We start from the raw sequence: 24,744 nt of genomic DNA on the forward strand, positions 1-24,744 counted from the left end.
GAGAGGGAGGGAAAGATAGATGGTTGCTCCATGCACTTGAAAAACTGACCAACCTGGACTTGTCTCAGGTAAAAAAAAATCAGTCCTTTCCTATTGCCTAGTCTTGTCAGTTCCTCAGCGTGCCTATCCATGTTACATGAGCTCAGTGGGCCATCTAGGAGGCAAATATCTTCTAAGGGCAAAGTCCACGTGAACTGACACGGAAAAGGTTCCAGAACTCTAGTAGAATAGCCACCTCTGCCTGGGCAGGCAGGGTATGCTGCAAAAATACACGGCACCAACATCTCAGTAGTTTAACAGAAGTTTATTTCTCATTCCCATAAAGTCCATTACAGGTGCTCTCCATGGAGGTGGGGGGCTCAGGATCCCAGACGACTTTGACTTTTTGTGGCCCCTGTTTCTATATGGGCTTCTACGACTGATGCAGGAAGAACACTACAGAGTCCTGCACCAACAAACAAAAGCCTTAGCCCAGAAGTGGGGCTTCTGCTCACAACCCATTACCCACAACTATCCTTCATCTGCAACTGCGAGGAGAAAACCATAACAACTCCTTTTACTCTTCACTAGAACACTGGCCCTGTGAGGGTGTATCTTTAGCTCTTTTGCTCACTGCTATGTTCTCAGTCTAGAACAGTGTCTGGGCACACAAGCGGCCCCCATGAAATCGACTGAACGTAGCACCAAGATGTCCACCTGGATCCTGGGATGAGAACAGGGTACCCAAAGCCTAAGGATGAGGGCGATGGGCAATGGCTATGTAGAAGGGAGCTTCATAGTTGGCTGTGCTTATGAAATAATACTTGGTGTAGTTCATCTGGGGAAGAAAATAAAATCCTGCTGAGAGCACCAGCTCAGGTGACTTACACCATAATGTACTGATGTACTGAGGCCAAGGACTAAATCAACTGAGCATAATCACCACCTACAGTGCCATAAATACATCTGCTTCCTTACTGCAGTCTGCCCAGCAGATCACTGGGGAGCAGGGGAAAGGGAAACAAATGCACATGGGCTGAGCATCCACCACTGGCCAGGCTGTGAGATGCTTTTCTTTCAGCAACTCCTCTTATCCTAGAATAACCCTGAGTTGAAATAGAGAACATGGAGACCGCAGTGTTTTGGCAACCAATCAAGCCACAGGAATGTTCTATAGTTAGAAAGAGATACAACACAAAGTCATCCAGTGCCCTGCAGGGGTAAGGTACACATCCTGTTAATCCTACCTTCAGGGCTCACTGATGCAGCTAAGGGACAGCCGACTCACTGCTCTTGAACAATTCCTTGTATCTGAGCCTTAACTTCATCTTTCATAAGGTATTTGGAAGAGATCATTTAACCCCCTTCCTGACACCACCTAAAACCTCTAATAGGAACACATGCTGAGTCAGTGTTGTAGACAAGAGTCCTACAATGATCCACAGCCCATAGAGATGTTCAGCCATCTATCAGTTACCAATTAAGGCTGTTGTTAAATGCTGTGTACAGCCACAGGTGGACTCTGCCTAGTGATGGTTTACAGTGAAAGACAATATGAATGCAGATTCACACATCCTTGCCTACTACACAGTATCATTTCCCAAACTTTTACTCTTGGGAACCCAATCTCCTGCCTCACCTAGTAAACCACATCCTGGAGGTAGCGCACAATCTACTTTCTATACAGAACCCTGTCTTTGTTCTTATAAACAAAAAACAAACAAACAAACAAAAAAAAGGCAAAGACCTAATTTGATCCTTAACTTCCATCGGTTTCCATTTAGGCCCAGGAAAGTGCTAATATTTATGATTGACATTGTATGTGTGTGTGCTGGGGCGGAGGGGGGGCGATACCTACTTTCTTTTTTGCTAACAATTCCTCTTTACATGTAATATATAATCCATGCCTAAAATTCCAAACCGTTTCCATGTGATCTTGGTATTTTCCTTTATCAATCATGACCAATAAGACATCTAAGTTAGTACATTGTTACTTCTGGCAGATAATCTAATGGTGAGGTAAATAGCTTTCTATCACTGTAAAAATGGTGCTAAAAGGCCTCAAGAGCTAAATTGTTCATGATAGAATTCAAATGATGTTCAACTATGGAAACTGTCCACTGACAAAGGAGAAGAAAAAAAATCCAATTTGACTCTTGCAGAACTTGACAACAGAACTCATTTTTGTGCTACAGGATTCTTGAAATTGGTAAGTCTACTACCCTGAAGGTAATGGTATGCAATTAAACATGCAGGTATTGTTTCTTGTTCTGGAAGACTATGCTACAAATGTTCCTATCGTGGAGATCAATGCAAAACCAACATGATGAACACAGAAGACTGATTAGTAATACATGGGTGTATTTGCGTTTTGAAGCTGAATTTGCTAACTGCCTAGTACAATCACAAAATAGTACATTCCAGACTCAGAATGCTCTTTGAACACCTTTCTTGTTAGGAATTCCCTGAAGATTAGTAATAATGTAATTAGTAAAAAACTAACACATCCCCTGAAGAGTCAACCTTGATTCCTTTCTCAGAAATATATCACCAAATTTTCCATTGATGAATTATTTATGCTTCATAAGTTTGCATTTTCTTCTCCATACTAAGGACATCACATATATTTCCATTCAGTGGTAGTCTTCTGGTGTTTAAGAAGGCTTGAATGCCTGCTAATATTCTCATGCTTATGCTACAGATGGGTTCTTCGATGTTTAGTAAGGTGGGAATTCTGACTGAATTTCTTTCCACATATATAACACATAAAGGGTTTCTCTCCAGTGTGAGTTCTTTGATGTGTACGGAGATTTGAATTTTGACTGAAGCTTTTCCCACACCAGGAGCATTTATACGGTTTTATTCCTTGGTGTATTGTTACATGCTTATTAAGATCTGATTTCCCTCTAAAGCTCTTACCACAATGTTGACATTTATATGGCTTCACTTCTGTGTGAATTTTTTTGTGTTTAGTAAGATCAGAAGTCAGTCTGAAGTTTTTCCTACACTCCTGGCATGTAAAAGGCTTCTCTACTGCACGGGCTTTCTTGTGAAGATCCATAAGTCTCTGCAGCTCTTCTTCCCAAATTGAAAGTTCCTTTGTTTGATGAACTGGAAACTCTTGATGCCACTTCCCCATCCTGTGTGTATCACTATGATTTTCTTTGCCTGTTGTTTTTGGGGGAACTTTCACTCTGGTCTTTTTTGATACAAAGTCTCCTGGTGCTTGTATTTCTAAGTCAGAAAGACATATAGGCTGATGGTTTTCAGTGTCAGTTTTGAGCTTTAACCCTATGGGAATAAAGATAACAATCAGCCAACTGTAGGGAAGAGCAAAATACAGGAATGGAGAGAAAAATCCAATGATTACTTACTTACAAAATTTAGATAAGCAGAATTATACATGCCAAGTCCCTGCAAAACTTGCTATCAAAGAACATTTGTCCTCTTCCCATGGTATATTTACCTGTAGGCAGCTCTCCAGGATTGTCCTTGAACTCCAAGGGCCCTTGAACCCATGGCTCTTCTTCTTGCTCTAGATAGGAGATCACTTTAGGTTTGGGGAGTACAAATAACGCTGTGAAATGGAAAAACGGAGGTCAAGGACTGGGAACTCAACAACTGTCCACCCACTCCATACTATTTCAGAAGCAGCAACGAACAGTTTACAGTGGTCAATGAGTAAGTAGACTCTCCCATCTGGTTTCGGGTTTATACTATACTGTATACACAATAGAGAGATGGAGAAATAAACCTAAGCCAGATTCATGGAGAGGATAAAGTGCATGGGAATCCATCCACAGTACCCCTCTTCTGCCGCCAAGATTGCCCTATATTTGAACAAGATGGAACCAAATTCCAGAGTCTGCAGGGAATAAAGGTAAGTCCTACTAATTCCTTAGGATCAGCCAAGTCTAGCAGAACAAGATACAGGTCAGTGGATTGCAAGCGTATCATATGTACCAGTGATTCCCCTCATGAAAACAGTAACTTTTTACTTACCTTTTTTTTTTAAGGACTCAATTATTTTGAGAGAGAGAGAGAGGGAGAGAGAGAATGAACAAACACAAGCACACAAGTATGGGGAAGGGCAAGGGAGAGAATCTTCAGACTCCCCTCAGGGCATGGAGCCTGATGCAGGGTTCAGTCTGAGCCAAGATCAGGAGTTTGAGGTTTAACCAACCAAACCACCCAGGTGCACCTACTTTTTACTTAGCTCTTAAGCGCCATGCAATGGACTAGGAAACATTCCTCCCAAGCCTATAGCTCACTGGTCCTTGTCCAGGTGGAAGAAACAGACCAGAATCACTTAGTGAAATTTTTCTTTTTTAAAAAGATTTTATTTGACAGAGAGAAAGAGAGAGCAAGCACAAGTAGAGGGAGCAGCAGTTAGAATTAGAGGGAGAAGTAGACTCGGTGCTGAGCAGGGAGCCAGATGTGGGATTCAATCCCAGGAACACAGGATCCTGAGCAGAAGGCAGACACTTAATGGACTGAGCCACCCAGGCATCCCCTTAATGAAACTTTCCAAAATATACACTGTCAGGTTGGGGAAGTATTCATCACTCAGTCAATCAATATGTAATGACTGGCTATAATATGCCAGACACTCTCTCTGGGCTAATGATATAGTGGGGATTAATCCAAGCCTACTGATCTCATGGAAGCTCACCTTCTGGTGGGAGCAGAAAACCAAACAGCAATAAACAAACAAAGCTATCAGCACGTGATGAATCTTCTGAACAAAACTAAAGCAAGATAACTCAGCATTTAAGATTTTGCCTCTCTGAAGCCATCTTAGATGAGATATTATGAAGACCTCCTTGAAAACCAATATGCAGCAGAAATGTAAAAGTGAGAGGTTTTTTTTTTTTTTTTTTTTTTAATTTTTATTTATTCATGATAGTCACAGAGAGAGAGAGAGGCAGAGACACAGGCGGAGGGAGAGCAGGCTCCATGCACCGGGAGCCCGATATGGGATTCAATCCCGGGTCTCCAGGATCGCGCCCTGGGCCAAAGGCAGGTGCCAAACCGCTGCGCCACCCGGGGATCCCTAAAAGTGAGAGTTTTGCCATGGGCCAGAATGTGTGCCAGGCAGAGGAAAGAGGAAAGTAGAAGCAAGCGTGACAAGTACAAGAAACAGAAAGATCAGTGAAGCTCAGGAAGACTGAGCAAGGGCACAAATGGCAGCAGATGAGGGCAGGACAGTGGAGTCAGATCCTGGAGGACCTAAGGACTCTAGTAAACTTTGAAATGGGAAATGTCATGATTTCATCAGGTTTTTTAAATATTCTGGAGTATGGGAGGGCAAGAGACAGGGGCACCAGTCATAAGGTACTGAGGTCAGTCTGGTTAGACAGGTGCTGGTTTAAGCCCGGATGCTAACAGCACAAGGGGATGAGACGTGGTTGCACTCAGGCTACACTGTGGAGGTGGAGCCAAAAGGACAGGGATGCATTAAAATGGGTTATGACAGCAAGATCACAGTCAAGGATGACTGTATGTTCCTTCTTCTTAGTTACTGGATGAATGTTCTTTACTGAAAGGTGAGAGATATGAGAAGAGATTTAGGGGAGGAGAAAAAAATAAATCAAAAAATCTACATAGCATCTGAAGGTTGCACCAGCACAAAGCTCCTCAGGTGATCTGCATACTTTTCCCGATCCACATACCATCTAGTTGAGAACCAGTTACTAGAACACAGCCTCTCAGGTGAATACATTGCCAGCTAACCAAAGAACACAGCAAATTATAAAACTTCTACCCGATGGGAGAGGGAGATTCTTTACCTAGAGAGATGACAGTCTCATAGTTTTCTCGCATTACATCATTGTAGAGGGCCTTCTGAGTGGGATCCAGTAACTCCCATTCTTCCTGGGAAAAATACATGGCCACTTCTTCAAATGTCAACAAGCTCTAAAGAAGACAATGGGCTTCAGCTCAGTACTTGCCACTACAGAAGCAGCCCTACCATCCGGCCCACAGTAGACCCTGGATACTCAAGGAATTAATATCATATTTTTTAAAGTGCAAAATTAAAGAAGCAAGGGATCATAACAACCTAGGAGGTGCCCAGTTCCCCAGGGAGAACAATGGGGTTAATATACCCATGACCTGACAGAGTGGGTCCTGGGCAGTAGGGAAAGGCAGCCCTCAATGGCTGGACTGCACAGCTCACCTGGGACTCAGACAAGATGAGCTCGGGTGTCACTGTCCAGTCTTTGGTGTTTGTCTTCTCACAAAAGGCTGGGATCTGGTGAACAGGCACAACTGTGGGTAGAAAAGAACCAACAAAACTTTCTCTCACTTCTATGAACATCGTTACCTCATTTCTAAAATATAGAAGATGCTGTTTCTTTTAGTACAGTTGGGACATGTTTACAAAACTAAGTGATACCTAGTAGTGGCGTTTTCATAGTAAGCCAGAATGAATCAACCATCTAGTAATGTCCAAAACCAGCTCCTTCAGTTTTCATGAAGTCAGTAAAAGAAAATCTCACTTTTTGTTACTTAAAATGTCCTAAGTTGGGCAAAAATTAGAGATGTTGAAAAAATATAGAACTCAGAGTCAATATGCCAGTAGAAGAAATGGTAAGTCGAAACTGCTTGGTGAATTCAAGCAACAGCAAAATCGGTGTTGATTGAGAAGACTGATCAAAGACACCAATGGAAGGAGATGAGGGCAAGAAGGAGACCAGCAACCTGATCTTGTAGGCTCCTGGGTACCTCAGTAAGGAATTTGGATTTGTGTGAGAAGACAACCTAAGATTTACAACACAGAAATTTCATGATTTGATAAGGAATTTAGAATCACAAAATGATGAGACATGGTTACACTTGGGCTATACTATGAAGCTGGAGCCAAAAGGATAGTGATGCAATAGTAGTGGGTTTGATGGCAAGATCACAGTAAAGGATGACTCTTAATTTTCTGGAATGATGTAGTGGATAAATGATGTTATCTTACATGGGGATAGGAAAGGTAAAAACCAGCAGACTTGGAGATGAGGAAGGGATGAAGAATTTTAGGACAAAGAATGAGCATGGGCATTGCACAAAGCTCCCTAGGTGATTTGCATACACCTTTCCCCATCCACATACCATCTAGTTGAGAACCAGTTACTAGGGAATACATTGCCAGCTAACCAAAGAACACAGCAAATTATAAAATTTCTACCCGATGGGAGAGGGAGATTCTTTACCTAGAGAGATGACAGTCTCATAGTTTTCTCGCATTACATCATTGTAGAGGGCCTTCTGAGTGGGATCCAGTAACTCCCATTCTTCCTGGGAAAAATACATGGCCACTTCTTCAAATGTCAACAAGCTCTAAAGAAGACAATGGGCTTCAGCTCAGTACTTGCCACTACAGAAGCAGCCCTACCATCCGGCCCACGGTAGACCCTGGGTACTCAAGGAATAGCACATTCTTTTTGAAGTGAAAAGTTGAATAGTATAGAAGCAAGGGATCATCAACAACCTAGGAGGTGCCCAGTTCTCCAGGGAGAACAATGGGGTTAATATACCTGCGAGCTGGGCAGAGTGGGTCCTGGGCAGCAGGGAAAGGCAACCCTCAATGGCTGGACTGCACAGCTCACCTGGGACTCAGGCAAGATGAGCCTGGGTGCCACTGTCCAGTCTTTGGTGGTGGTCTTGTCAGAAAAAGCTAGGATCTGGTGAACAGGCATAGCTGTAGGTAGAAAAGAGCCAGAAGAATTTTCTCTTACTTCTATGAACATTCAGACCACATTTCTAAAATACAGGCAAAACCAATTCTTTTATCAGAGACAGGACACCTTTGCAAGTGTGTATGGTGTCTTAAAGTAGCATTCTCATTGCAGATAAGAGCCCAATTATTAGCTGACACCTAGAAGAGGTTCTCTGATTTTCCTGAGTGACTTGATAAAAGAAAAGCCCTTTTTAATTTCCTCATGAAATAAATGGTTTCAATCAGGCCAAAATGATATATATCTAAAAACGAAGTACTTAGAAAATCCAGTGTATACTAAAAGATATAATTTTTTATCATTACTTTTTTCTGATACACAATTGTGTTCACATTCTGCCACTGATAACGCATTTCTGAGCTCAGTTCCTTCTGTATTTTATGACTATGAGATGGCTACTATTCTCTCCAACTTTCTAAAGAAAAGAGTTCACGATGTTACTACCAGAGTTCAGTGGTGTGGATATTCCTGTACCTGAGGCCAATGACCAACTTCACCCACAACCGGTCTACTCTACTGATACCTGAGAACCATTGTAATTGCCGGTGTGTTTGTTTAGATATCTACAGTGCTCAATAGCTAGAAAACACAACATTTTGATTCCAAATTTCCTATCACAAATTCTAGGAATTAATAATTATCACGTCCTGTCTTACCTTTCTCACATATAGGCTCAGTTTCTCTATGAGAATTCCAGCTCCAGTGTTCTTGTAGCCCTGGATGTATATTCCAGAATTCATTGTGGGACATGGTCACTAGCTGTGACTCTGCTGTCTTCATTTTGAAACCTGTGACGTCAACAGTTTTTCTGAAGAGCACTGCCTCTTTTGCAAGCTTGTGTAATGCAACCTAGAAATAAATAATTTTTAGTTGTTACCAAAGAACTTACTTTTGGTTAGGGATTGGTGGTAATAGAGGAAAAACTCAGTACAACTGTAGGACGTTAATAAAAATGACAGACGAAAGGAGATATTAGACCATCAATTTTCGACAAAGTATTAACTACAAAACCTGGGGAAATTACCATAACAAAAAGTCGGAGAAAATGCTGGCTCTAAATGCAATTACCCCCCATACATCTGTATGCAGTACAGAACAGACTGCCAGGGTTGCACACGCTACATGTACTCATGCATACTTGACAGGCTTTCTTCCTGACTGGAACCCTCAATGGTTTCCTGCTTCTGCTTTTCACTCATTACAACCATTCTTGGCAACTCAAACTATGGATGAGCTGGAATAAAATCAGTAAAAGGATCTTCTTCCTAAAACACTAAGAGCAGGAAAAAAGTGCACATCAGTAAGAAAGTGACATTAGCTTGGATACCCACTAGTCACAATGGGAGAAAAATGAAGAGAAAAATCCTGCTTTGCTTTCCTTTTAAAGAATCCACCGCCAGCCCCTTTCTCTCTACTATTCGCCACTTGAAATAAGGCACAGTTCGCTATAGACAAACGCCCACTGAAGACTTGGCCTTGGTAAAAATGGTAACGATTCAGGAAAGGTTAGACAGTGAGAACATTGACCCCTCCGGCTGCACAGAGCTTGGGGGTTATGCAAACGCCTCCTCGTCGGGCGTCCTATCCCAGCTTCCCCAAGCCCAGGGAGGATCAGGGGAACATTCTGAGTTCCTCTTAAATTTTAACGTGTCACCCCAGTCTTCTGTCTCTAGCAAGGGAGTCCAACCTCTCGGACCCTTCATCCTCTTGTGAAGACGGAAGCCCTCGGTGCGTGGAACGTTCCAGATTCTCCTTCCCACTGACCGATACGGGCAGGAGAGCTGGGACCCAAAAGTGAGAGCAGAGAAGGAAAGCAATCAGGGAAAAGCAGTCCTATCTCAGCGCGCAGCCCAGGGCCACGGAGCTAGACGCTCAACACTCCCCGGGGACGCTTCCCTGCGAGCAGCACAGAGGGCGCCGGGCACGGATCGGTTCCTGCGTTTAAAGCTCTCTTGACTTGAACCAGAAAAACCACCGCTGACCTTTCCTTTGCTTACAAAACGTTTCTCCAAAGGCCAAGTCGCAAGGGAGGAGAGGAGAGTCGCTGGCGTGGGGCGCCGTCCGCCCACCTTCCCTTTCCTCCACGGTCACTTGGACTTCCAGGCAAGGCTGAGCAAAGTCCCGGCACCCCGCTTCCCACGGGGCTTCCACGCGGCCTGCCCGGCTGCCCGGCGGCTCAGCGGGCCCCAGCACAGGCCCGGGCCGGCCACGGCGGCCAGCGAGGCGGGACGGCGGGGCTCCCGGGCCCGTCCCGCCACCAGACTGCGCCCGCCCGGCCCAGCGGCGCCACCGCCCACGGACAATGGCGGCGGCCGGGGCCCCTCGGCAGCTCCGGGCGCCGCCGCTCCCCCTGCCGCAGGCTCACCTGCAGGCCGCCGCCTCCGCCCCGCGCGCTCCGAGCCCAGCCTCAGCACCGGCCCCCAGGCCCGCGGCGCCCCGGGGCCCATCCGACGCGGCGCTCGGGCCGGAAGCGCCCTGACGCCATTCCGGGGAGGGGCTCCGAGCAGCCGTCGCCTCGCCCGGGGGAGCGGCCTTCCGCCCGGTGCCGCCCTGGCGGCCAGGAAGAGCTAGTGCCCCCGAGCGCCCGGCCCGCCGCGGCCTGGGGGCGGGGGGCGGCGCGGCCGGCTGGTGCCTGAGTGGCCCTCGGGCGGCCGGCGGCGCCTGGTGCCCCGAGCCCCGCCGGGAGCGTGGCCGCCGCCGCGCTCGGGGCCCTGGGCCTTGCCCGAGCTCTCGTCGCGGTCAGGCGGCCCCGAGGCCTTGCTTGACCCTCCTCTGGGCCGCGCGCCCCTCGCAGCCATCCCGGGGGCCCGGTGAGGTAGGTTCCGGCCGTGAGGCGGGCCCGCAGGCTGGGATCGGGGCTCCTGCGGCCGCCGCCGCGGCATGCTCCCTGAGCCGGACACCCCGCCCGTGGGTGACCCCGCGGTCTCTGCCCGAGCTCGTGCGCCCCGCTTCTCAGGCTCTGGGCGTCTCGGGTGCCCAGGCCTCCCAGGGTCAGCCGTCGCCACGCGGCGGGCTGCTTGTCGGTGGCCCGCGGGCGGCCAGGGCTAGAGCGCTCGGGCAGTGCCTTCGCCGCAGGGGCTCCGGCCGGAGGGCGCGGCGTTTCGGCGACCCTCCGTGGTCACACGGGCCAGGAGGACGCGAGCCCGAAGCCGAGCGCCGCGCGAGCCGAAGGAAGGGAAAGGGGACTTCTCCTTGGGAAATGACAAAGGTCCCCCCAGGGACTGGGGCCCCGCGCTCGCGGACGGAGAGCTGGGGAAGACTGGGGTGTGAGCACACCCGCCATACGTTCTAAGTGCGATCCCGCTAGTGTTGGGGGGAAGGCCTCACGTTCGAAAAGAAGTTCTTGTAGACCTCTCAGGGGGCCGCCGCGGGGCAGCGAAGAGACTGCATTTCCTAGACTAAACCCTGGAGCATCACTGGAGGCTGTTTGAGGGACCATCTTTCCAGGGCAGTTCATCCAGAAGGAAGGTAAAGGTGGGAATGAAAATGGGAGGCCAGTACCCGGCCGCATATTACCTTTTTTTTTTTTTTTAAGAGTTATTTATTTATTCACGGTAGACATAGCGAGAGACAGAGAGGGAGAGAGGCAGAGACACAGGCAGAGGGAGAAGCAGGCCCCATGCCGGGAGCCTGATCCCGGGACTCCAGGATCGCACACTGGGCCAAAGGTAGGCGCTAAACCGCTGAGCCACCCAGGGATCCCCTTACTTTGCTTTTTAAGGCGGAACCTTTTATGCTTCTCTGATCCTGTCAGAGCGAGAGCAAAGGATTAAACACAGGAGGTAAGAATAGGCATCTGCCTAGGTCAGTGGAGTAGGTTTCAGAGCAGGTTCATCTCCTGGGAATCTGAGTCAGGTTGAGAGTTAGTTTGTTCAAAGGCAACGCTTCTTTCCAGGCTTCGAGAACCAGTGGACAGTAGTGCCCGTAGCATGGAGATCCTCACCATCAGACCCAAGGCTGAGCATGTAATTGCAACTTCCTAAAGTGAATAAATGAAGTCTGCAGCCGTGGCCTTGCATGCCATTGGTGGGCCTGATTCATAACATGGGGGTGGAGGATGTTGGGGGAGAAAAACTAAGAGACCCTGAGAAAGCAAGAAGAAATAAGGTATAAACTGGGGGATAGTAAATGAGGGTCGGTAATGATTTTCGTAGTTTGAAGTCTGTGCCAGAGTTGCTTCCCCCTGCTGTGGAGCCCACCAACGTAGCCCCAGCCTTTCCTTTTGAAATCCTGTTCCCTGCCCGGGCACTGCTTGAAAAATGCTCAGTGTACAGCTGGGAAGCGGTGAGAGGAAAGACTTGCACTTGATTCCGAGACACCATGCAACTGCCATAGCGGGCCGAATGGTTTTGCTGCGAGGCAGGCTGGAGTTAGTAATGCTGCTGTTATAGATAACCAATTCTCTCTTTTTGCATTTTCCATTTATATAGTCATCACTGACTAATTCCCTCAGTGATGGCTGCCTTTCAGAAGGTTGCTAGATCTTAGTCTGCATTTGCTTCACAGCCTACTCAGGATCATAGTCTTTCCTGAACCTCTTAGTTCCTCATAATTACTTGTGATCCAGACGAGCATAAGTGAGCAGTGTCTAGAAACGGCGAGGAAGCTGTGGCTCTGGTTGAAGATATATAGACTGGATCTGGGCAATAGGTGAGAAAAGGCATTCAGAACCTGGTGAGTTCAGTTATGAAGAGCTGAGGAACAAAGGAATCTGGATAGTGCAAAGGAGCCAACTAGAGAAATGCACAGTAGCCCTCCACCGACCACCAGAAACTATGCGCTACCTAGGGTGGTCCTGTTTTCTGTATCTATGGGGAGAATTTCTCACTCGCTGCAATAATGTAGACACTGATAAATTCAGTGAATGTTTAGGGTCCCTAATACAGATGTAAAAGCTCAGATAGCTCCAACAGAAGGCCAGGGAATGGCCAACTATCCCTCACTCAGGAGTAGGGGAATGAGTTGGTGAATTAAAACCCAGAGTCTCTTAAAAAAAAAAAACAAAAAACCCAGAGTCTCCTGCTGAGAGTTCCCTGAGTGCCGATGCCATGTGTTCAACAGTTAAGAAGTTGTATCAGAGCTGCTCCTGCTGCCGGGTTTCAGGGGTCAGTATGGGGCAGGTGATGCTTTCACAAAGTATGCACTTGTCAAGAAGAGACTAGGTCTGACATCCAGTCAGTGTAACCATATTGTCCTTTTAGGAGAAGGGAGGTGAGAAAGGCACAGAAGGACAAAAGGAACATGGCTTTGGTTGTGGGATTTGTGGGCAGAAGACAAGTGAGATCCCAGAGTCTGAGAGAGGCACATAGTAATGAGGAGTGGGAGTCAGAGGGACGCTGTAGCCTGAGAGCCTCTGGTCACCAGGAAGCAGCTCGCTGGGTGCAGAGACTGCATGGCTGCAACGGGAGGTGCTGGCTTCCATCCTCAGGGACGAGGGAGACCTGTCCTTGGGCTGTGGGAGGAAGAGTGGTGCTGACATAATGTGGAGAAGGCAGAGCCGTGTGGTGGGGACACATTAGGGTCCGAACTGAGGAAGTTCACAAAGGATCCATGCGATTGGGTAGTTAGTAACACCTGGGAGGGAGGGGAGCCGGGCAAGCAGTAGCACATGCGTGGAGGCAGAGTTTGGAGAGGTGAGGAGCGGGAGCCCCTGCATGCTGATAGTCATCCTGCTCCAGATCCCCTCGCCCTCTCTCTGTAGACGGTCTCTCCCTTGTGGCACCCACATTTCACAGCCAAGCTGTTCATGGGAGCAAACAGTATAGGAATGTAAGGGTTAAAGAGTGACCAGAAATCTATCTGGGATGTGAAAGGCAGAGCAAGAAACAGGTGAGCAAGAAGTGAAGGTGAGAGGGAGCAGAGGAGTTTGGCAGCAGTTGCCAGGACGCCAGCTGCCGCTGTGTACCACCCCTCAGTCACTTGAAGGACAGTTGTAAGCTTGGGACGTAAGGGATGCAGGTGGCTCTGAGGGACCCAGGGAGCATTGAGGTACCTGCAGTGTGCCACGTATTGGGGATTTCCCAGTGAACAGGGCAGGTGTGGCCCCTGGCCCGCAGGAGCCCACACTCCATGGGGGAAAGGGACAACAAGCAAAGGAAGGCAGATACTTTCAGAGAAGTGCTTTATGGGACCGAGCTGGCTGCTGTGCTGGAGAATGACCCGGGGGGGGGGGGGGGGGGGGGAGGCAGATAGGAGTGGGCGTGGCGTCTCCAAGGAAATATTCACAGTATTGTACAATCACCATCTCTATCCATTTTTGAAACATTTTCACCCCCAGAAAGGAAACCCTGTAACAATAGGAAGTTACTCCTCAATATCTTTTTTTTCAATTTGCATTTTCAGTGATTTTGTACAAAGGGTATCCTACAACACAATACTTTTCCAGCCTACCCTGCTCTCCCTTGAAACCCTGAAGGTGTCAAGCCTGCATCACTACTTTGCTCCTTTTCAACACTGAATAATACTCCACTATGGGGACAGACCAAGGCTCTGTCTTTTCTACATCTCTTCCAGTGAAGCACTGTGGTTGCACACATTTCAAGACCACCCATAATCGTTTCTGCCTTTCATGCTTAATTGAAAACTCCCATTATAGGGTGCTCAGTAACTTTTTTATAATTTTATTTATAAGTAATCTTTACACCCAACATGGGGCTGGAACTCACAACCTCAAAATCAAGAGTCACAGCCTCTTCTGACTGAGCCAGTTGGACAGCATGCCTACTCGGTAACATTTCTTTATTCAATTCAAACCCTAGAGGAAACCATTGCATGCATGTTCACACTGTCTGTGTTGTCTACCTTCTGTTTATGAAATGGAAAACTAGCAGGTTTATTTGCTATACTGTTTTCTAAGCAGATGAAACAATATCAGTATAAATCTTAGCACTTAATTTTTTAATCTTTGGGAATATCACCACTCTCTGGTGTGTGGCTTCTCAAACTTTGGGGTTGAATGTGAAGCGGGGCAGGACTCACCATGTGCCCAATTCCCTTTCTGCTCCTCACACTGCCTTCAGGCTGCTCAGATCCCAAGTACTGTAACCTCCTCAGGCTCACAGACTTGTGGTATCCTCTAAAGCTCCATTATTTGTCTACAAAAAAAAAGCATTTCCTTACTAGATTCTTAAAGAGGGATTTCTGGGACAGAATATATTCAGCTAGCCTGAAAAAAAAGGAAAGGCTTGAGGTACTGTGGTGCTTTTAGGAATACTAAGGTCATCTCTGGGTGGTGGGGCTCAGAGCTTCCCATATCATTAAATTTTTTGTCTATAATGTACATATACTGCATTAGAATGAAAATAAGGTGGTTTTTTTTTTTCAAATAAATACCTATTATGCCAAAAGTTGGCTGAATGGAACCTCCTGACACAGAAGCTACAGGTGCTAGTAGTGGTCCTCAGACTTTATTATGCTCATACTCACTTGGGGGGCATGTTGAGGCATGCCTCCTGCCCCCCTGCTCGGAGCTTCATATTAAGTGGGGGGAGGTGGAGCCAAGGAAGATGCCTTGTGACGGGTTCCCACTGCTGCTGGACTGTGACCCCACTCAGAGCCCCTGCTCGTGGCAGCCTCCCTCCACCAGAGGCTGTTTTCTCACCAAGAACCTGGCTGAGAAGAGGGGTTTTGAGACCAGGAGACAGGCACTGGCTTTGGGCAGCTGGGGGCCCAGGTGAGCTGTTCTTGATGCATGTTGTCTCCTGAGGTTCCCACTTCACTCTAAGCCCAAGCCCCTTCCTCCCCAAGATGTTAGAAAGATCATGAGGTCCACACACTGGCACACCTTTGCTTGCTGTCTATCCATCTGATGTCTCCACGTGGCCCTTTGCTCCCCCTGGTGCTTCCCAGGGAGGAAGCCTGTGGACCCATCTCTGCCCCATGCCAGGCTACAGCAGTGCTGTTTTATGGGTAGCAGCGGCCCCCCCATGTTATTACAGGGACCGGTCCCATGTGAGGACAGAGCCGGATCCCTCTGTCAGGAAGGACAGACGCACGTGGGCCTTGCACAGAGGGCCCTCTACAAGGGGGTGACATGGAAGAAGGACAGAAAGAACTCTCTGGGTAAGGAGGTCCCGTCCCACAGGTCCAGGCTGGCTGTGTTCATTTGCTAAGAGAGAGACATAGACCAGAAGATGCAAGAAAGAAGGCCACAGACAGGAGTGTGGAGACTGTTGGGGCGAGGGAAGCAGGAGACAAACAGGGAGAGTCTGAGCATAGGAAGGACACGCAGACTGTAAAGCTAGGCGCCAGAGGGGTGAGGACAGGGCGGACAGCACCTGTGACAGCGAGCGGGAACAAGGCGGGGGCAGGACGCAGGAAGCAATGGGGACTGAGTGCGGAGGTAAAGCCTGGGCCGTGTGTAGCTGGGAGGAATGAAGCACCGTCTGAGGGACACCACAGCAACGCGAGTGAACGTGCGCTCACACACCTCGGAGAGCATTCCCGATGGGCAGGGGTGAGCCTGGCATGCACCTGAGCTGTGCTGCTGTGCTACTAGGCCCAGACCTTCAGGAGGCAGCCAGTCCTTGCAGGGTGTCACACCAGGAGAGCCACACGCCCTCAGGAATTACCCCAACTGTGGACATGGGCGAGCATCACAGGTCACACAGGTCACCTCATGAGAAATGGGGGGGGGGGGGGGATTCAGGAGAAAGAGAAACAAAAGGGCGGCTCTGGTAAATACTCCACAACCCCTTATCATCAGAGGATGGCCTTTCCATTCTGCTGAACGTCTGTGTTTCAGGAGAGGAGCCCACTGTGGTGGCTTCCCAGGGATGTCAGCGCACAGTCGTGGCAGAGCTGCACAAACCACGTGTCACCTCCTGGGCTGCTAACCTTACTTACCGTGTGGGATGCAGGCCCCTGTATGTCATCGTGTCCCCTGTCCTTGTACAGCAGGCGGGCCCTGTGGCGATGCACCCAAGCCAGTCTTGGCCATCGTCTGGAATGCTCAACATCATGAGGAACTCCAGACTCCTCAGCACAGCCAGCCCGACAGGGTGGTGACAGAACGACTCGGGGAGCACGGCCTTCTGCGGGCCCCAGGGCAGTCTCACACCAAGTTCAGTGGCCTGGGGTCGAGATATTGCAAGGGGAGGGGAGGCTGTGTGCCCGAGCCCTGTGTCCTTTCTGAGAAGTGCATGCCCTCTCAAGCTCCTGGGCCTCTGCACCCAAGGAGGCAAGCTGTGCTGTTCCTGGCCGGGAGGGAAGGGCAACGGAGGCTGGAGAGCTGAGCCAGCAGGAGGGCGAGCCCATGGAGGCTGGAGAAGGGGCCTGGACAGATGGTGCGGCCAGGGATGGAAAGACTTCCAGGATCCTGACCGGGAAGGAGGCCCCACCTGCCAGTCCTGTTCCCACACACATGGGTAGCACTGCTGGCTCTGACCGCCAAGGCACAGCTGGGAAGTCCACCCAGAGTCCCTCAGGCCAGCACTCGAGAGGGAGCTGCCTCTGCTGCTGCCAGGCTCAGTGCCCTGCTGGCCGGCCCTTGTTCCTTTGCCCTCCAGTGACAGTTCGCCTCCACCACATCTTCCACGGAGTACGTGGTGTTTTTTCCTGTGCAGCTCCTTTCCTCGGTTTTCTCAGACTGCCACAGGCCTCCAGCCTGGACTCTGTCCCCTTCTCCTCCAGCATCACCCTCCTTTCTTGAGCTGAGTGTGGGCTGGCCGTGTCCTGGCAACACACTTTCTGCTCGATTCACCTGATCTCAGGCAGCCTGTTGTTACTGTGGTGCAGCTGTAAGGATTCCAGGTGGAGCCTGGCTGGCAGGCTGACAGACTGGCAGGTGACAGAGCTGACCTCTCTGCCTTGCATGTGTCACTGTGTTCGAACATCCAAAAAGACCACAGTGTGGGACAGTAGGTGGAATCTAGGGGTGTTTCCCCATGACCACAGGGTTTGGAGCTTGAAAATACTGCAGCTGGAAAAGAAACTAGGCTATCCCTTAGCAGAAGGCTGAATACTGTGAAGAATTCCATCTCGGGGGCCCCTGGGTGGCTCCATTGGTAAAGCACCTGCCTTCGTCAAAGGTCATGATCTCTGGGTCTTCAGATTGATCCCCGCTTCAAGTTTCCTCCATGGGGAGTCAGCTCCCTCCTCTCCTTCTTCCTCTCCTAGTCCCCACCTCGCCCTGCTCATACTGCCTCTCTCTTTCTCTCTCAAATAAACCAATAAAATCTTTGTATTAAAAAAAAAAAAGACTCAGGATCCCTGAATGGCTCAGCGCCTGCCTTTGTCCCAGGGCATGATTCTGGAGTCCTGGGATCGAGTCCCATGTCAGGCTCCCTGCATGGAGCCTGCTTCTCCCTCTGCCTATGACTCTGCCTATCTCTCTCTCTAATGAATGAATGAATGAATAAATAAATAAATAAAATCTTTTAAAAAAGACTCCTTTTAGGTATTTCCTTTATGCTGCTTTAACTCTAACTTTCCTCATTGCTCTGTTCCTTCTCCACAGTCCAGTGTCTTTTTTCCCTCAGGTCTTGAGATCAAGAACAAAACTAAAAAGGAGAACTGGAAATGGGATGATTTGGGGCAAGCAGAAGCGAAGAAGACCCTATGGAGAAAGTCTAGTGAGATGTTTTGGCGCCCTGAGCCCAAGAGAGGCCAGAAAGGCGAGCCTCTGCTAAGAGGGCATTGGAGACGCCCATCCCAGGAGAGGTGGAGTCAGCAGATACTCCGTGCTGGGGAGAAGGCCTGTGCCCATGTCCTGAGCCTGGGAGATGGCTCTCGGGGCTCTCCCTGTCTCCACCAGCCAGTCGCCCAAGTGGAGAAACCATCAAAGTGCCAGCAGTGTGGGAAAAGCTTTAGTCGAGGTTCTTACCTCATCCGGCACCAGAGAATCCACACAGGAGAGAAGTCTCACAGGTGCAGGGAATGTGGGAAAGGCTTCAGTGAGCACTCCAACCTCACTGCCCACCTAAGGATACACACAGGGGAGCGACCCTACCACTGTGGGGAGTGTGGGAAAAGCTTCAACCAGAGCTACAGTTTCATCGTACACCAGAGGACCCACACTGGGGAGAAGCCTTACCAGTGTACCACCTGTGGGAAGAGATTCAACAACAGCTCCCATTTCAGTGCTCACCAGCGAGGCCACACAGGGCAGGGCCCCCACCCATGTGCACAGTGTGGGAAAAGCTTCAAGAGCAGCTCCCGCGCCAGTGCCCAGCAGAAGACACACGCTGGGGAGAAGCCCTCCACGTGCTCTGGGTGTGAGAACAGCTTCCCCAAGAACCCTGTCCTCACCCGCCAGCAGGGGACACACAGAGAAGACACACTCACACCCCAAGAAGGGACACGGCTACGAGTGTGTAGGAAAGCCAACATATCAGTTCTGTAGTTTGAGTCTCTCCTGGAACTTCCATTGGTTTCTGGAGGCTTCTACGGACCAGTCTCTGACTCAGCAGGAGACTCACAAGTGGATCTCAAGAACCACAGCAGGAAAAGGAAATCAGGCAGAAGAGTGCTGAGCTCTCTCTAGGTCTGCCTGGGACCCACAGGTCTGTGTCATCGTGGACTAACATCTGTTTTGAGCCAAGATGGCTACAGGATCCAAGGTCCTGCCAGGAATGTAGAGTAAAATGTTCTGAAGAGACAATGGGTGCCTGGTGGCCTGGGAAGGGTTTCTGGGGCAGGTCAGAGAAGATGTGTGCCCTCTCGTGGGAAGCACACCTAGAAGTGGATGGGGCCTAGAAGCATCCTAAACCAAGGGTAGTGTGGGTGGCTCAGCGGTTTAGTGCCGCTTTCAGCTCAGGTTGTGATCCTGGGGTCCTGGGATCGAGTCCCGCGTTGGGCTCCTGGCATGGAGCCTGCTTTTCCCTCTACCTTCATCTCTGCCTCTCATGAATAAAGAAATAAAACCTTAAAAAAAAAAAAAGAAGTATCCTAAGCCAATACAGACAACTAGCACCTGCCCTAGGTCCTTCTACCTCAGAAGAGGTCCTGCTTTGTATCCCAGCCACTCACAGAAGAGGAAAGCAGGAAGGATGGGTTAAGCCACAGAGGACGGCTACTCTAAGTGACTTACTCTCAGAGCAAGCATGGTATCTGGGTTCCTCTTTCTAAGATTTCTCATCTACATCACCCCCACCCAGGTTCCTGCTTCCTTGTCAGTTACATTTAATGGTTTCTACAGGTTTATATGCATTACTCTTTGTAATGAAAATAAAGGTGTTTCCTTCCCCCTCCACTCTCTTACCCTTTGGTGCTAATTTTCTCTGTTAGTAACTTTATCCTCAGGGCGCCTCAGTGGCTCAGTCAGTTGACTGACTTCAACTCAGGTTATCACCCCGGGGTCCTGGGATCGAGCCCTGCAACGGGCTCCCTGCTCAGCCAGGAGTCTGCTTCTCCCTCTCACTCTGCCTCTCCCACCACTTGTTCCCTTGAGCTCACTCCGAAATGAATTAAAAAAAAAAATTTTTTTTAATCCTCACATAGGGGCACAGAAGTCTTGAAAGGATCCAAGGGTAGAGTGTTCCTCAGCACAGTAGGATATGCAGAGAAGCAGCAGCTTTTTGGGGGTCGGTGGCTGTCCCATGCTGAGAGGGGACACCACAAGTGTAAGAAGACCCAAGAGAAAGGAAGGGGGTTGATGAGTACTAAGAAACAATCTATAACTCACTGATTCTGAAGAGACTTAGATATTTCCTTCTCTGAAATTCAGTGGATAAAACCTGGTAAAAGGTGGGCACATTGTTCTGGTTCCTGGCCTGTGCACCCCAGGTGTCAGTACCTTTTCCAGGTATGATGAGAGCAAGTGTCATGGTCTCTGCCTCAGTCTTTTTTTTGTTTGTTTGTTCAATTTGCCAACATATAGCATATCACCCAGTGCTCATCCCTTTAGGTGCCCCCCTCAGTGCCCATCAGTCACCCCAACCCCCCACCCACCTGCCTTGTTTCCACCCCTTGTTTCCCAGAGTTAGTAAGAGTCTCTCATGTCCTGTCTCCCTCTCTGATTATTTCCCACTCATTTTCTCTCCTTTCCCCTTTGTTCCCTTTCACTACTTTTTATATTCCCCAAATGAATGAGACCATATAATGTTTGTCCTTCTCCGATTGACTTATTTCACTCAGCATAATACCCTCCAGGTCCATCCATGTTGAAGCAAATGGTGGGTATTTGCCGTTTCTAATGGCTGAGTAATATTGCGTAGGGCAGTTCTATTTTTAACTCTTTGAGGAACCTCCTCACAGTTTTCCAGAATGGCCATACCAGTTCACATTCCAAACAGTGCAAGAGGGTTCCCCTTTCTCCACATCTCTTCAACATTTGTTGTTTCCTGTCTTGTTAATTTTTACCATTCTCATTGGTGTGAGGTGGTATCTCATTGTGGTTTTGGTTTGTATTTCTGTGCGTGTTGGCCATGTGTATGTCTTCCTCTGTGAAATTTCTGTTCATGTCTTTTTCCCATTTCATGATTGGATTGTTTCTTTCTTTGCTGTTGAGTTTAATAAGTTTTTTTTTTTTTTTTATAGATCTTGGAAACTAGCACTTTATCTGATACGTCATATGCAAATATCTTCTCCCATTCTGTAGGTTGTCTTTTAGTTTTGTTGACTCTTTCTTTTGGTGCGCAGAAGCTTTTTATCTTAAGTCCCAATAATTCATTTTTGCTCATTTCCCTTGCCTTCATGGATGTATTTTGCAAGAAGTTGCTGTGGCCAGGTTCAAAAAGGGTGTTGCCTGTGTTCTCGTCTAGGATTTTGATGGGTTCTTGTCTCACATTTAGATCTTTCATCCATTTTGAGTTTATCTTTGTGTATCGTGTAAGAGAATGGTCTAGTTTCATTCTTCTGCATGTGGCTGTCCAGTTTTCCCAGCACCGTTTATTGAAGACACTGTCCTTTTTCCAGTGGATAGTCTTTCCTCCTTTGTCGAATATTAGTTGACCATAGAGTTGGGCGCCCATTTCTGGATTCTCCATTTTGTTCCATTGATCTATGTTTCTGTTTTTGTCCCAGTACCACACTGTGTTGATGATCACAGCTTTGTAGTACAACCTGAAATCTGGCATTCTGATGCTCGCAGCTCTGGTTTACCTTTTTCTTTAAAAAATTTTATTTTTTTACTCATGAGAATAGACAGAAAGGAGAGAGAGAGAGAGAGAGAGAGAGAAAGAAAGAGAGACAGGCAGAGGGAGAAGCAGGCTCCATGCAGGGAGCCTGTACCTGGGTCTCCAGGATCAGGCCCTGGGCTGAAGGCGACCTAAACTGCTGAACCACCCAGGCTGTCGTGGTTTTCTTTTTTAATATTCCCCTGGCTATTTGGGGTCTTTTCTGATTCCACACAAATCTTAAGATGATTTGTTCCAACTCTCTGAAGAAAGTCCATGGTATTTTGACAGGGATTGCATTAAATGTGTAAATTGTCCTGGGTAGCATTGACAGTTTCGCAATATTAATTCTTCCAAACCATGAGCATGGAATATTTTTCCAGCCCTTTGTGTCTTCCTCAATTTCTTTCAGAAGTGTTCTGTAGTTTTTTGGATATAGATCCTTTACCTCTTTGGTTAGGTTTATTCCTAGGTATCTTATGCTTTTGGGTGCAATTGTAAATGGGATTGACTTCTTAATTTCTCTTTCTTCAGTCTCATTGTTAGTGTATAGAAATGCCACTGATTTCTGCCTCAGTCTTTTTGAGGATTTAATAAGAGCAAAGAACAATATTCTACTTCAATAGCCCCTTCCTCCCCCTCAAAAAATTTAATTTGGGGAAGGAAAGAGAAGAAAGCCAAGTCCTAGGAATGTATGTCAGTGTTTCCTACAGTAGAGCCTTGCCTGGGCCCCCCACATTTCCCTGCACATACTGTCCCCAGCACGGCCTTCACGACAGCCTCTTCAGCTCAGTTCCCAGAATCCCAGGCTTCATTCTGCTCTACACAGAGTGCTAAAAAGAGTATCTTTCCAGAGCCTGGGGGAAGGCAAACAGATGGGCTTCACTGAACATCATGGTGGGGAACAGAGAGACAGCCCAGAATGGATCAATTAGGGAAGGCTTTGGAGGCCTCCTCCAAGAGCTAGTTTTAGTTAATAACGGAACCACTGGAAGTCAATGGAAAGAACAAGGAATGCAGATGCCAATGAGGCTGCTCTAGAAGGCTCCTCCCACTCCCAGGGTATTGTGGGCAGGGAGTTGAGGGCAACTGCTGCCTGCCAACCTGTCGAAGGAGGGGGCTGCCCCCTCCACTCATTTCATGCTCCAGTCAGCTGTGCAGACAAGAGAAATCAGTACCAGAGATCCTAGCCCCTGCCTGTCAGCTGCCCCAAACAGTCTAGAGGAGACAGGTAGGAACTGGAGAACACATTCATTTACTCCCTCCTTCAGGAGGTATTTTTTTTTTTATTCCTGAGAGACACACAGAGAGAGGCAGAGACACAGGCAGAGGGAGAAGCAGGCTCCATGCAGGGAGCCCGACATGGGACTCGATCCTGGGTCTCCAGGATCATGCCCTGGGCCCAAGGCGGTGCTAAACCCCGGAGCCATGTGGGCTGCCCTCCTTCAGGAGGTATTTGATTGCACATAACATAACAGATTCTTTAGTAGCCAGTTATGAAGCTGTCAACGAAGCAGACACTCTCTATCTTGCAGAATCAGCTCATCAGACCACTTGAAGTACCAGCACCAGTCTGGCAGCATCACCAGCTCCAACACCCCCAAGATGTGACAGCTCTGCAGGGCCTCTCTCCCAAGTGACGATTAATCCAGCCTTTCCCTATGTTCCCCCAACCCCATGTGGAGTAGGTGCTTCCTCCACTTACTACATCTGATACCTTACTGCCTACCTCCCACTGACCCATACGGCCTGATCACTAGCCACTGGAGAATGAGACTGAAGTAGGTGTATAAAAGGTAACACCTCCAAAGCTTTAGATCTCATCTCAGGTGTAGATGACCCGCCTGGTTTGGTTCAGCCCTTCCCATGTAATCAAGTGTCTCCTGAAGGAGGGAGTAAATGAATGTGTTCTCCAGTTCCTACCTGTCTCCTGCAGACTGTTTGGGGCAGCTGACAGGAAAGGGTTGGGAGCTCTGGTACTGATTTCTCTTGTCTGCACAGCAGACTACAGCATGAAGCCATCTGGAGTGTGGGGACAGCCCCCACCTGGCAGCAGAGTAAGAGGTAGGTATTAGATATTAGATGTGGCACCTAAGTACCTTTCAGGGCCTCCAAGTGGAAAAGGCAAAAGGAGAGATCTCGTTTGTTCCAAGCATGCTCACACACTCCCCCTTACCATCGAGGTATTCTCCACTGGAGGGCATCCATGCTTAGCAACAAGCATTGTCTACTAAGCCCTAGTTGGATTGCGGTTAGAGTCAAGACTTTATCATCAGATACAGGACACAGAAGCAGTAAGCAGACAGTACGTACTGGATGTGGGCATCTAGGCTCAATGTGGTTTCTGGTGTTGGCGAAACATGATGGGACCTGATGCATTCACCCCAGTCTCTCTCTCACCTTGGCTTCCTAGCCTCTGCTGAAAGGTGAGGTCTGTATTGTTTCACCTGTATTTTCATGCTTTTCCACTGAGAGCCATCTGACAAGTCCATGGGGTCTTCTAAGTAGAGATGTCCCCCCACCGTGGGGGGAGTGTCTTCCGACAGATCACTCTGCCCAGGCCGAACTAGCTACCATATTCCTGCTCAGAGAACGTTCTTATCAGTCTAAAGTAAGGTCAGGCTCCCTTCCCTGGGTGACAGGTGGACACCACAAATGCCCCAAGACACAGACTGATTCATATGGGACCCTGCTCAGAGCTGTCCTGGAACCAGTCTACTCGAGAGCACCAGAGAGGACTGTGAAGCCCGCATGTGGAACTGAGCTGTTGCAACCTGACACCGGTACCCCGATTCCCTAGCTCTCTGTTCCCAATTCAGGTCATGACAATTACAAGGTCACATCTGCAACATCCCAGACACTGACAGCTCTCTTCCCAGATAATTCCCGCCTCCCAGCTTCAGCCTGAGATTCTGTATTTCACCATTTTCTTAAAATAGCTGGGTCCCCTTTGAAGGCCTTGTGGTCTGAATGTCAGTTCTGCC

General features: G+C 48.6%; 2 protein-coding genes across 5 annotated transcripts; one reads left to right on the forward strand and one right to left on the reverse strand.

The window, feature by feature from the left end:
* Positions 1 to 288: 288 nt before the first annotated feature.
* On the reverse strand, positions 289 to 10,187 carry LOC112909099 (zinc finger protein 75D-like). 4 transcript variants are annotated; one of them, XM_072751424.1, is made up of 9 exons: positions 10,072 to 10,160; positions 8,845 to 8,979; positions 8,363 to 8,555; positions 7,578 to 7,669; positions 7,182 to 7,308; positions 6,158 to 6,249; positions 5,769 to 5,895; positions 3,446 to 3,556; positions 289 to 3,270 (listed from the first exon to the last, which is right to left on the reverse strand). In XM_072751424.1, exons 3-9 carry the CDS (start codon positions 8,484 to 8,486, stop codon positions 2,675 to 2,677), a joined length of 1,269 nt encoding a protein of 422 aa, XP_072607525.1. In that variant the 5' UTR covers positions 8,487 to 8,555; positions 8,845 to 8,979; positions 10,072 to 10,160; the 3' UTR covers positions 289 to 2,674. The 4 variants fall into 4 exon arrangements, with proteins under 4 accessions (XP_072607525.1, XP_072607524.1, XP_025840691.1 ...); XM_072751423.1 differs by lacking the exon at positions 8,845 to 8,979 and having other exon boundaries at positions 10,072 to 10,187; XM_025984906.2 differs by lacking the exons at positions 8,845 to 8,979; positions 10,072 to 10,160 and adding an exon at positions 9,689 to 9,936.
* An 11-nt stretch (positions 10,188 to 10,198) lies between these two features.
* On the forward strand, positions 10,199 to 19,896 carry LOC140598094 (uncharacterized). The gene is made up of 2 exons (XM_072751457.1): positions 10,199 to 10,521; positions 18,163 to 19,896. Exon 2 carries the CDS (start codon positions 18,283 to 18,285, stop codon positions 19,045 to 19,047), a length of 765 nt encoding a protein of 254 aa, XP_072607558.1. The 5' UTR covers positions 10,199 to 10,521; positions 18,163 to 18,282; the 3' UTR covers positions 19,048 to 19,896.
* The last annotated feature ends 4,848 nt before the right edge of the window (positions 19,897 to 24,744 follow it).

The sequence above is a fragment of the Vulpes vulpes genome, chromosome 3 (assembly GCF_048418805.1).
Source record: "Vulpes vulpes isolate BD-2025 chromosome 3, VulVul3, whole genome shotgun sequence".
Classification (NCBI taxonomy): Eukaryota; Metazoa; Chordata; class Mammalia; order Carnivora; family Canidae; genus Vulpes; species Vulpes vulpes.

What these genes read in the sequence shown, in the direction of transcription:
- LOC140598094 (XM_072751457.1), top strand. Translation starts at nt 18,283, where the DNA reads ATGTTTTGGCGCCCTGAGCCCAAGAGAGGCCAGAAAGGCGAGCCTCTG.
- LOC112909099 (XM_072751423.1), bottom strand. Translation starts at nt 8,486, where the DNA reads ATGAAGACAGCAGAGTCACAGCTAGTGACCATGTCCCACAATGAATTC. An exon ending in TCATCTTGCCTGAGTCCCAG is followed by an intron (nt 7,309 to 7,577) that starts GTGAGCTGTGCA and finishes TGTCTTCTTTAG; the next exon opens with AGCTTGTTGACATTTGAAGA. An exon ending in TCATCTTGTCTGAGTCCCAG is followed by an intron (nt 5,896 to 6,157) that starts GTGAGCTGTGCA and finishes TGTCTTCTTTAG; the next exon opens with AGCTTGTTGACATTTGAAGA.